This window comes from Microcebus murinus, chromosome 1 (genome assembly GCF_040939455.1).
Source record: "Microcebus murinus isolate Inina chromosome 1, M.murinus_Inina_mat1.0, whole genome shotgun sequence".
Lineage (NCBI taxonomy): Eukaryota > Metazoa > Chordata > Mammalia > Primates > Cheirogaleidae > Microcebus > Microcebus murinus.
The window spans coordinates 158,666,243-158,679,086 of NC_134104.1; the positions used below are offsets into that span (position 1 = coordinate 158,666,243).

General features: G+C 40.0%; 1 protein-coding gene across 10 annotated transcripts in view; it reads left to right on the plus strand.

Moving 5' to 3' along the window:
- Positions 1 to 12,844, plus strand: part of CACNA1D (calcium voltage-gated channel subunit alpha1 D) — a 304,390-nt gene that overhangs the window by 149,122 nt on the left and 142,424 nt on the right. For all 10 annotated transcript variants that reach the window (XM_012771607.3, XM_012771611.2, XM_012771602.2 and 7 more), the window contains 2 exons: positions 825 to 964; positions 10,064 to 10,206. In XM_012771607.3, the coding sequence (XP_012627061.1) occupies positions 825 to 964; positions 10,064 to 10,206 (283 nt within the window). The remainder of the gene's footprint in view (positions 1 to 824; positions 965 to 10,063; positions 10,207 to 12,844) is intronic.

Here is a 12,844-nt window from a genome sequence, read left to right on the forward strand (position 1 = left end):
TTGATGTGTTTTCTACAGCTTTGTGGAGTTGCATGGGTTGGAACTGGAAAGGCTCTCAGAGTCACTCAGCCCGTGGGTGGCACCTCCAGGGTCTGTGGCAGTCAGATGGAAAGGGCTGCTCGGGCCGGTGCAGGGTTCAGAAGGTGAGCCCGGGCTCCCCGGGAAAGTGCACAGAGATGGCCAGCAGTGTCGGCAGGGGGAAGCTGCGTGCCAGTGAACCTGCAGGGTGTTTGCCATCCTGAATTCACCCCTTACTGTGCAGATGTGGAAATTTATGTCCAGAGGAGGGGAGGGACTTGCCCAAGGTCACCTTGCTACTCAATGACAAAGCTGACTCTGACTTCGAAGTCAGATATAAACCCAAGAGGAAGAGGGGCTCAAAACAGATGCATCTTTATTTCTTCCAAAGGACATTCTGTTCAAAGCTGCGGTTGGAATATTTGTTGCGCCCTTGTGCTTTTCTGGGCCTGACTTGGCAATCTCAGGAGGAAAACCTCCTGTGTTTTGCAAATGTGTGCAAATAACAAACATGCCTGTTACATCTTAGGCAGACTCATTGCACACGCATTAAGGCAGGTGGCAAAATGCAGTCATGCAGCCTGGAGTGAAGTGTTTTGCACTTAGTTGCTTATGAGAAATTCAGTGTTAGAATTTAAATGCCTTTCTGGCACAGGTGCAGTGTAATTGTTCCATTTCTCATAATAAAACTTTGCTTGAAGGAAAATGCTTATATCTCTGAGATGTTGATTCTAATCCCTGTTTCTTTTTGTTTCCATTTTCTTCCCTTTTTTTTCCTTTGGTGTGTTCTTTGTTTCTCTTCACAGGAAAAAGTAGAATATGCCTTCCTGATTATTTTTACAGTCGAGACATTTTTGAAGATTATAGCATATGGATTATTGCTGCATCCTAATGCTTATGTTAGGAATGGATGGAATTTACTGGATTTTGTTATAGTAATAGTAGGGTAAGTCCTTTTTACTTTGGGGAAATGTTTATTTGGACAATGGGAGGTGGGGGTGGAGAGTAACAGTGAACACAGTCCTTTTAGAGAGTGTGATTGCTCTTTTATCCAGCTATTGCACCAGTACCTGTCAAGAGTCTTTAAGGACTGGTGATGCCTCTGTCAATCTCTAGGAAGAGACTGGTTTGAATTTTCTCATTATTGTTGATCCTCTTTTCAGTAACATGTTATAGAAGGGAGTCTAAGTCCCTAACGTGAGAGGCTTTACCTTCCAGGGCTTTGGACCTCCACAGATGGACCAGCCGTGCCGGTGGTTAGAGTCAAATTACTTAGCATCATGCTAAGTTAAAAAAAAAAAGTAATAAAGCCTTCATAGCACTTGGTGCTCTGCAATTTAACATCCCTTGAGCAAAGTTGTTTTTTTCTGCTGACTTGTGGGAGAAGCTCTGCATACTATCTCATTTTAAATAACTAAACAAGTGTCTGAATAATGTCACATATCTGGAATAAAATGAAATAAGCTAAAATGCAGAGAAGCAGGTGTTCTCCCAAAATCCTGTTGCAGGAAGAAAACATCAGCAGTTTTAGTTAAAGGAGAATGTTAAAATAAAAAACAGGGGCCTGTGTTACTCTGGTCCTTCCAAACCTGGAAATGTTGCCAGCAAGAAAAAATGAATTGGTGTCAGAGGAATGCTGGGTCTTTGGACCAAACACCTACATAGGAAGATAAGTTATATTCTGTCTCTGAGTCTTGGGTATCCTAGCTATAAAATGAATTGCTCCTAAAGTTACATTTATTTCTATAGAGAGAGATTTTTAAATAGCCTTTCTGTTTTCATCTTCATGACTTTGGTCAACTGCCTTTTTCAGTTGAGCAAGGTAGTTTTTCTTTATGATGATCTTTTTGTTATGAATCCTTTGGTTTTCCTTGGAGACTAATTCTTCTGAGTATTAGGAGAGTGGGAATGGTTTGGGGCCTGTCCTTTCAACCTAGGAAGTTCATATGGGATCCAAAGTGGTGTCCCAGTGAGATGATTAGATTTGTGGGGAGAAAAAGCACCTAATGGGTAGAGTGCACACTGCCTGGGGGATGGGCATGGTACAAAAGCAATTTATGTAACCAAATTGTTACTACTACCATGATATTCTGAAATAAATAAAACATAAAAAAAATACAAATGAAACATTTATCAAAAAAAAGAAAAAGAAAAAGTTAGCTTTTGCAAAAACCACCACAGTACATTGGCATCTAAGGCGTCATTGCAAAGGTAGTCCACCTAAAATGAACAGGTGGCAGTTTTGTGCCATACCTTCCTGTGTGTGGTGGACTCTATCAAGGAATAGTAAGCAGAGCCTTGCAGATTTCTTGGTTCTGGAATAATTTTGCTGTGCCTTTTCTGCCACTGGACTTTTGTTCAGCTAAAAAATAGAGATGCTTATCTCCATTTCTTTTGTCACCATGCTACAATCACTTTGGCTTACTGCCTGGAGACATTTTTCACACAATAGCATGGCACAAGGCAGGGAACCAAGAAGAGCATGGTGGTCTCATTGGTTAAGGAGATAGAGACAAGAGTTAAGGGAGGCTGAGTAGCTGAAATGTGAGAGGTAAAAATGGGAAGAGAGAGAGTTACTGAGAGAAAGAGCTCCATAAATATGCCTTGGGGTCCTTTTCAGTTTTGGCTGAAGACTAAACTACGCTTACATGGGTGTGAGTCTGTGATGCCAGGCAAAGAATACTACTAGGGAAGAGAGAAAACCTGGGGTGGGGAGGGGGCTATAAAATGGATAATAACAAGAGCTCACAAAGGACTGGATGATGTTCAAGTTCTGACTACCCAGAGTGGAAAGACTTCATTAAACACCCTGGACTGTCAGTAGAGACCCCACAAATGCCATTATTAGTAGCGCCAAACTTGCTGTAGTGCAGGGGTCGGCAAAATATGGCCAGTAGGTCAAATCCTAGCCCATCTAGCCTGCTACCTATTGTTATAAATAAAATTTTATTGTAGCATAGCCACATTCATTTGTTTACATAGTTGAGTGTGAGTAGTGTAGGTTCACAAAGCCTAAACTATTTACTATCTGGCCCTTTATAGAAAAAAATTTACCAATCCCTGCTCTAAAGACTACTGAAATTCTTGTTAACAATGTTTGAAAAGAAATCTGGAAAGAAGCAAACTGATATGCAAGTAACTTAACAGCCTGCCAAAGCAAATCCAACATTCTTTAAAGGACAACAAAACCCAAATACTTAACAAGGTAACATTCAAAATGTCCAGCATCCAGTAAAATATTACTGGACATATATGAAGAAATGTAACACATAACTAGGAGGAAATTCTGTCAATAGAAATAGACCCTGAAATGACAGAGATGATGGAATTAGCAGAGAAGGACTTCACAAAATTTTAAAAACAGCTGTTATAAATATGTTTATGGATTTAAAGAGATACATGACTATAATGAGGAAAGATGGGACATATAAAAAAGAACTAAATGGGACTTCAAGAGATGAAAACTATGTTTGCAATGAAAAATTCCGGGATTGGCTTAACAGCAGATTAGACACTAGGGAAGAAAAAATAAGGGAATTTGAAGATGTAACAATAACACAAAGAGTAACAATTGAGGAAAAAATGAACATCACCTTGGTGACCTGTGGAGAAATATCAGGTGACCTAACATATTTATATTTGGAATCTCAGGAGAAAAAGAGAAAAAGGGGAGACACAAATATTTGAAATATGGCTCCAAAATTTCCAAATGTAATGACAGAAACTCTCAAATCCAAGAATCTCAACAAAGCCTCAATAGAGCAAAATAAACATGAAGACATTCACATCAGGGCACATCATAATCATAATCAAATTATTAAAAATCAAAGATAAAGAAAAAGTCTTAAAACAGAGAAAGGACATCTCAGACTTCTTAACAGCTATGCAAGCAAGAAGACAGTAGAAAGATATCTTTAAAGTACTGGTGGAAAATGCCAACCTAGAATTCTTACTCACTGAAATATCTTCTAAAATTGAAGTCAAAATAAAACCTTTTTCAGACTTGCCAACTTGAGAATCCAAGACCACTACACCTGCACCTCACGAAATGTTAAAGGCAGTACTTCAAGCTGGAGGAAGAGGACCCAGGTAGACATGTGGATCTGCACAAAAAGAATGAAGAATATCAGAAAGGGCAAATACATGGGTACATATGAAGACATTTTTAAAAACTCATTTTTAAATCTCTTTAAAGATAATTGTTTAAAGCAAAAATAGCAACACTGTATTGTGGGGTTTGTAGCTTGTGTAGAAATAAAAATTATGACAACAATAGCACAAAAGACAGAAACAAGGAAAATAGCTATCTACTACTATCAAGTGTTTATACAGTAGCTGGAGTGATAAAATATTATTTGAAGTTAGACTGTGATAAATTAAAGATGGATGATTATAAACCTTAGAGCATGGATTGGCAAACTGTAACCTGTAGGCCAAATCTGGTTTAAGCCTGTTATTATTTTTACATTGACAAAGTATTTTATTTGCCACCTGCTTTGGCAAATAAACTTTCATTGTAATTCAGCCACATTCACTCATGTCTGTGGCTACTTGGTATTACAATAGTGAAGTTGAGTAGTGGTGACAGACCTATGGCCTGCAAGCTACAAACCCCACAATACAGTGTTAGGATATTTACTGTCTGGCACTTTACAGAAAATTTTTGTTGACATTTGTCCTAGAGTAGCCACTAAAAAAATAAAAAGGTATGCTGACAAACCTATAGTGCAGATTATATAGAATTAAAAAAACCTCAATCCAAAAAAGGCAAGGAAGAAGAAAAAAAGGAACAATGGACAGGAGAAATAGAAAACAAATAGCAAGAATGCTAAGTTTAAACCCAGCTAAACCTTTATTAAAATCCGGAGTTTATCAGATTATACATATATAAAAATAAGACTCTATAGTGTCTAAGAAACCTATTTTAAATATAAAGACACAAATAATTTGAAAGTAAAAGGACAGAAAAATATATACAATGCAAAAATGAATGAAAAGAAGGCTAGAGTAGTTATATCAACATCCAACAAAATACACTTCAGAGCAAAGATACTGTCAAGGATGAAGAGAGACATTTCATAATGATAAAGAAGTCATTTCATCAAGAGGATGTGACAATCCTAGATGTATATATGCCTAATAACAGAGCTTCAAATCCACAAAGCCAAACTTACAGAACCAAAAGAAATAAATCTGCAGTTACAGTTTTTTTTTAATACTCTCTTGAGGAATGTTGACAGAACATGTAGACAGAAAATCCCTAAGTATGTAGGGAGACATAATATCAGCAACCAACTTGACCTAATTGACATTTTTGGGGAACATTCCCCCAAACAAGAGCAGAATACATATTCTTTTCACGTGCACGTGGAGCATTCATCAAGAAACAATATTCCAAGCCATAAAATAAATGTCAGTGGATTTAAAAAGATTTGAAATCATACATAGTTATGTTTTCTAAGTGAATTTAGCAATGTTTCTGGATAAAAGGTCAGTGTAAAAAAATCACAGAAACTTTTATATCCTAGGCATAAACACTTGGAAAATGAAAACTTAAAACATTGCTATTTACTATAGCATTAAAAAGCACAGACTATTTAGGTATAAATAGTTGACTAAAATGACAAAACCTTGCTAAGGGAAAGAAGACCTAAATAATGAAGTGATGTACCATGTTCATGTGTTGGAAGATTCAGTATCGTTAGGATGTCAGTTTTTCTCCAGTTGAACTATAGATTGACTCTTAATCTAAATCCCAGCAGGATTTTTGTAGAGATTGACAAGCTTATTCAAACATTTATATGGAAATTAGGATCTGGACTAGCCACAGAAATCCTTAAGAACAAATCTGGAGCCTGGTTCTAAGGCTTACTCTAAAGTTACAGTAGGCTGGGTGTGATGGCTTGGGAGGCTGAAGTGGAAGGATCACTTGAGGTCAGGAGTTCAAGAGCAGCCTGGGCAGCATAGTGAGACCCCACCTCTATAAAAAGTACAACAAATAAAAAAGCTGGGCATGATTGTATGCACCTGTAGTCCCAGCTACTTGGGAGGCTGAGGTGGGAGGGTCATTCAAGCTTAGGATTTTAGTGCTACAATGAGCTTATGGCTATGCCATTGTACTCCAGCCTGGGCAACAGAGTGAGACCCTATCTCTAAAAAATATAAATAAATAACTCAAAGCTATAGTAGCCAAGATAGTGTTCTGCTGGCATAAGGAGTACATATAAAGATCAATGGAATAGAACCGGGAGTCTGGAAATAGACCCATAAGTATGTGACCAGTTGATTTTAGACAGAAGGGCCTTGAAAATTCAATGGATTAAAGAAACTGTTCAACAAATGGTGCTGGGAATAACTATCCGTGTGAAAAAAAAATCCCCATTATTACCTCATACCATACACAAGTACTACCTTAAAATGGACCATAGACTTATATGTAAAATCCAAAACTATGAAATTTCTAGTAGAAAATATGGGAAAAAATCTTTATGATCTCAGATTTCTCAGGACACAAAAAGCACTAGCCATAAAAGAGATAATTGAAAAATTGGACTTTATCAAAATGTATAACTTTTCTTTAAGACAATGTGAGGAAAATGACAAAGCAAGGCACAGATTGGGAAAAATATTCACAATATGTATATCTGACAAAAAATTTGTGTACAGAATATACAAAGAACTCTTACAACCCAATAGTAAGAAGACCACCCAATAAATGGCAAAAGATTTGAACAGATCTTCGCAAAGGAAGTTCGGGAGTGCTCACCATTGCTAGTAATTAGAGAAATGCAAATTGAAGCTATGACAGCACTGCATACTCACTAAATGTAAAAAGACTGGAAATACCAAATGTTAACCAAAATGTGAAACAACTGGAACTCTCATACACCGCTTGTAGAAATGGAAAATGATAAAATGGAAAAACTTGGAAAGCTTTGGAAAAACTTGCCCATTTCTTGCAATGTTAAACATACACTTACCATATGACCATATTACTAGTTATACTAAGTATTTATCCAGGATAAATGAAAACATATGTGCACAGAAAGACTTTATTCATAATAGAGAAAAATTGGAAACAACCCAAATAGCCCTCAACAGGTGAATGGAGAAACTCTTTGTGGTATATTAATGTAGTGGAATATTACAGAACAATAAAAAGAAATGAACTGATGAATGTAACAACTTGGACAAATCTCAAAAACTGTCTAGTAAGCAAAAGAAAACAAGCAAAAAGGAGACATATTATGGGATTCCATTTATACAGGTTCTAGAAAAGGAAAAAACCTATAGCAACAAATAGCCAAGATTGAGCTTAGAGGAAAGATGACTGCAAGAGGACACAGAGAACCATTTGAGGTGTTGGAAATACTGATATGTCTTGATTGTGGTATTTGTTACTTGGGCTTATACATTTGTCAAAACTCATTGTACACTTTAAATGAGTGTGTTTTATGTTTAAATTAAACTGCACTAAAATGACTTAAAAGCGAAAAAATCATCTAGGAAACTAACTTTGGGTTTTTTTTTTTTTCCTTAGTAAGTATGAAAAACTTTAGACTGCCAGATAATTTTTTTTCTAAAATATGCACTAAATTGTAGTCAAAGAGTTGAAGAAAAGCTTTAAAAAAGAAAAAATACGAATTATGATGTCTTCATTTGAATCAAATTCCTACTCATAAAGTTTCCAACTGTAGTCTGTATCTCAATCCAATGGATTTTCCATTCCAAGTCGACAGTGACCTATTGCTTTTATCAGGATTCCCAATAACTGGGACATTAAGAAAGCAATTGATATTTTTAAAGTGCTAACTGTTAATGTGACCACAGGAGAACTCAATGTGTCTACCAGAGCTGATGTTATTTCTTTACAGAAAAGTTTGCTCTACCCCAACTTTTATCCCACTCCTCTAACTTCTCAATAAAGATATATTTCAAGCATGCAGGCTCCTTAAACTTTTGTGAAGAAAAACGTGGCTCATTTCCGGTGTGTCTGAATTTTGTCAGTTTGGGCAGCTCTCCTTGCCTTTTCTCTCCTGTGTTGGGGTAAACTTTTAATAACAATCTAGGATCAATACCTGCTTTCTCCCCATGTCCTTATCTGCTCAGAAACATGATAGTTCTTTTGGTAGGGGGAGTAGTGAGGAGTATAGAATCACAGAATTCTATTTAGAATGGAAAGGTCATTCTTTGGGTCACTTCATCCAGTTTTCTCATGTTATAGAAAGGGAAACTGAGGCCCAGCGAAGGACTTTCCTAAGGTTTCATAACTCCTAGGGATGGAAACCAGCCCTGGCCCCTTACAGCCTGCGCTGTCTGGGAACGAGTCTGCCTCTCTCTTACTCGGCTGCTCTGTTAACGGGAGAGATGTTTTTACCTGTTTTCAGGGGCATTGCTGAGGAACAGAGAATAAAAGGACCAGGAAGTGTACGTTGCAAAACACCGATACTTGAAAGCAATCTTAAGTCACCACCTGCATAAATTACTTTCCCAGCCCTTTGGGATGAAAATTCCTGTGGCTTCCACATTTCAGAAGAGTTTGAGGTTTTCTTTCTTCTTTTTTCTTGGTTTTTATGAAACTATGAATTTGTTTTAGAGGAGAGATGTTCCACTTTAGCCTTACTGCAGGGGTTTACAGTAATTATTTTTAATTACTGTAATATAGGAATGAGAGAGAAACCTGTCATAAGTTTGATATATTTCCCTAGTCATAACTTAGAGAGGCTTCCATCTGAAGCTCTGTAAAGGTAGAGACTGGGCTTATTTTCCCTCCTGGCTGGGTTCACTGCAAATTGCTGTGCTGTTATTAAAACAAAGGACTGGTCTGTAAATGCCCCAGAATGACAGGACTACCTGATCAAGACTGCAATCAGACCACCCTGGGTTTTATAGACTTAGTGTCTTGGCAATCGGAGGCATGCTGGTGGGGGCAAAGTTTCTGCTTTGGCTGCTAATTACACTTTAGAAACCTTTTCTTTGTTGCCAGGCCAATCATTCCCACAATCTGATTGGCCAGAGTTGATGGTGTTTGAAATGGGTAAATTTATATTTATTCTGAAAAACAAGCAATAATTCAAAAGAATAAATATTTATTTGAAAGAGCAAAAGTAACTGTTAAATGAGCAGATTGCCTGCAAATAGCTTTATCCAAAAAACCTTCTTAGCATAGGAAAAATTTTATTGTATCTGCCAGATACAATATTATTCACATTTCAAAAGAAAAAATGACGATATTAATACCTTGCCTTAGGTAACTGCTTTTAGCCTTTGCACAGCTCGTTAGCATCTGTGATTTACATCGTTCCCTGTGCCTGTGAGGAGAAGGTGGGGGTGTGTGTCGGTGACTGCGCTGGAAGTGGCGTACCGTACCAGGACGTGGGCCATTGTAGCCACTCATCGATTCATTCCCCATATATTATCTGAGCACTTCCCTGGGTCAGGGACCGTTGCAGGCACTTGGCGAGAACAGACTGCATGAACAGGTGACCAGAACACACTAACAGCCCTTGCCCTGTGGAGTCTGCATTCCAGTGGGGCCAACATACCTGTATTCGCATGTTGGTTCTTCCACTATTTGTGTGTCCTTGGGCAAGTTACTCCTTCCCATCAATTTGTTTCCTCACTTGTAAAATGGAGTTAATAATTCCTGCTGCGTAACGTTTTGTAAGGATTAACATAACAACATATATGTAGTGCTTGTTATAGAAATGCTAGCCACCGAGGTTGGTATCGTTGTCATTTCAGTCTGTGACAATTCCACTTGTCGGTGTTGGGTCCCCAGTGAGCCCCTCTTCAGTGGGGGTTGACTTTCTCGGCGACTCCATCGGCATGAAAACAGATGAGATTAATCCCTGTCCCGAGTCATTTTAGAGATAAGGGTCGTGATCAGATTTCACAGCCCAGTTCTTGCCCCTGCCTTGCCTTCCTTTTCGTGAAGCAGCAGCCGTACAGAATTAGCCCTTGTTCAAAAATAACTACCATTATCATCCTATTTTGCTTCCATGGGTGACAGACTCTAACATTTCTTTCTTTCTTCTTCTTTCAGATTGTTTAGTGTAATTTTGGAACAATTAACCAAAGAAACAGAAGGCGGGAACCACTCTAGCGGCAAGTCAGGAGGCTTTGATGTCAAAGCCCTCCGTGCCTTTCGAGTGTTACGACCACTTCGACTAGTGTCAGGAGTGCCCAGTAAGCATTTTTGGTTTCCTAGAGTCAGGAGTGTGCTGACTTGTTTCTTCTGGGTGGGTCTCACAACCACGAAACGGTGCTGCAAGGTGAGCTCTTCCGTGCCAGCTGCGGCCACCAGGGCAGCCATGGTAGCCTCACTACTGTCGACAAACACTTCTGCTTGTGCTGTCACTTTGGATCCCTGTGACAGCCCCGAGAGGGGGACAGGTGGTAATTACTGTCAGCCTGGTTTTGTAGAAGAGGGAATCTTCTCTTGCAGAGAGTTGAGGTGGTGGGGTGAGGCCTCGTGTTCAGGCCTCCTGATTCCAATCTGCTTTTCCTTCCCTGACAACACGCTGCCATCCTCTCCCCTGCTCCCAGACCCGCCCCTGCGAACGGCGTGGGTTATACAGATGAGGGTATTGGTGGGCTCAGCTGACTGCCTTTTTTCAAAGTGGGGAGCAATAGGGGGCTCCCCGCACTAGGAATTGTGCCCCGCCCAGCTCTAGGGGAGGAAGATGTATGCTTCAGCTTCCTCACCGGCCTGTGGCGTAGAGTAGGGCCTGCCTGGAAGGTTGCTGTGACGACTGAATGAGACAGTGGAGGGAGGGCCCTAGCACCACGGACATTCGCAGCGCAGTGGAGGCTCTCCGTGGGCGAGAGACTGTTGTCATCCACTAGGTCCTGTGACGCCAGTAGTGCCAGGCCCTGTCTTCTGTAGGTCCAGACCTCCAGGCCAGGTTGGATGAGGTACCCTGAGTCGGAAGAGGTACCCTGCGTGTGCCCTGGCTGGCAGGCCTCCTGTCCTTCCACAGGGAGTGTGGGCTTTGCCCCACTGGACTCTGCTCCAGATGGGACTTCTGTGTTGGGGACTTCAGAGGGTAGAAGTCCCATACCCGTCCAAGTACTGCTGCATCTGAGGTGGTGGCATGCACGTGGCTGGAGCGGGATATGGCACTGCAGGGTGTGCCTGTTTTTTACAACTCATAAAGCCATCAGAACAGCACAGATCTTTTTTTTTTCTTTGCCTCTCCAGAAGTTCTTCATGAAATTTTATTAAACCTGCTGGCACTTACAATGTACCAGAATCCTTTGGAAAAAAAATATTTCCAAATTTAACATTTTAAAATATAGGAAGTGGTGTTTTATGTGTACTTGTTTTTCCAGATGGTTCATTTATTTTCATTGAAAAAGATTGGCACAAGTCAAAACCACAGAACTGTCTGGAATCAATTGAGAAAAATAGAAATACCTTGGAAATGACTGGCTCTGTTAAGTGTAACATGATTAAATGAGAAGTTCAGTGAGCAAACATGTTCTTTCAGATTTAGTCGTTATAGATTAATCTAATTTCAAAAGTAACCACGACAGCTTTTTCCCCCAAAGAGCAAATGACAGGACAGCCTGCTTCCGGTATGGGTGCACACACAGGCCCTGGGGCCATGGCTTCGTGCTGCATGGTGTGCATGCATGCAAGTCTCTGGCCACTGAAAACTCTCAGAACTCGCAGAGCATTGTGTTGGGTCCCTTCGCTAATGAGGTTTTTACTAATCAACTAGTGTAGTGCTCCCAGATACTCTTGAGAATTACTTTTAAACTGTATTTCTTCCTTTCCCCAACAAAAATCACTGTGAAATTTGGTAGAGATCTGCATTTCACTCTCCCATGGGTCAACAGAGGGAATTGGGGGTCTGTGTCTTGACTGAGGACTTTACGCCCATACTTTAACTGCCGAGGTGGGAAATGGCTGAGCACCCAAATGGGCTTCTTGGGGAAGGGACCAGGGGTTCTGGGGCATGCTATTTCCAGTGCTGGTTGGTAGCTGTGGCCTGGTGATTACTTCTCTAGTACCTAAAATTGTTAACACCGCCCAGAAATGTTTGACTATTTACATTTATCTCGGAATTGTCCAGTCCCTTCTAAAGAGAATCCAGACGTTCTAAAAGACACAATTTTGTGTGCATGGGAATAGTATTTCAATAAAGGGTAATTATATTTCAAAAAGTGCAGTTTGGACATTTGTGGAGTCCTTAAGAACTCCTGTTCAGTTAGCTGATAAAGGTTTACCCGAATTCAAGACCATCAAAGTGGGAAGGAACCCTAACGATCATCTGGTGTATCTGCACCATTTTTTACATGAGAAAACTGAGGCCTGTTAAGAGGTGGGAGCTAGTGTGAGTTCTTGCAGCTGGAGGGTGGGCAGCCAGGACTGACCCTCAGACTCCACGTTCCTGCCCGGGTGCTCTTCCCGCTCTCGCGCTGCCTCCTTGGCTCGCGTCCCGTGAGATCATCTGTACGTGTGGATTATGTGTGAAGGAGCTGAATGTAGTGGAACTGTATGTTCACATTCAGATGCAGCTTTATTATCTTATAAAATTGACCAATCTGAAATACGATAGTTACTATAAATATAAAAACATTCCTGAAGCATATGGCTTGTTGCCATAGAATTTAGAAGAGCTAACTGCTGGATGAGGATTTTGGATGGCCCATTGGTGTCTCAAAAAAACCAAAACAACAACAAAAACCTGTCCAAGGGGGTCAGAGCAGATGTTTTCTTTTCCCCCTCTTTCCATGTACTCCTTATGGGAGGCAAAAATATTGAACAGCTTTGAACATTTAAATATTGAAAGAGCAAGGCCAAAGTCACTCTCACCCC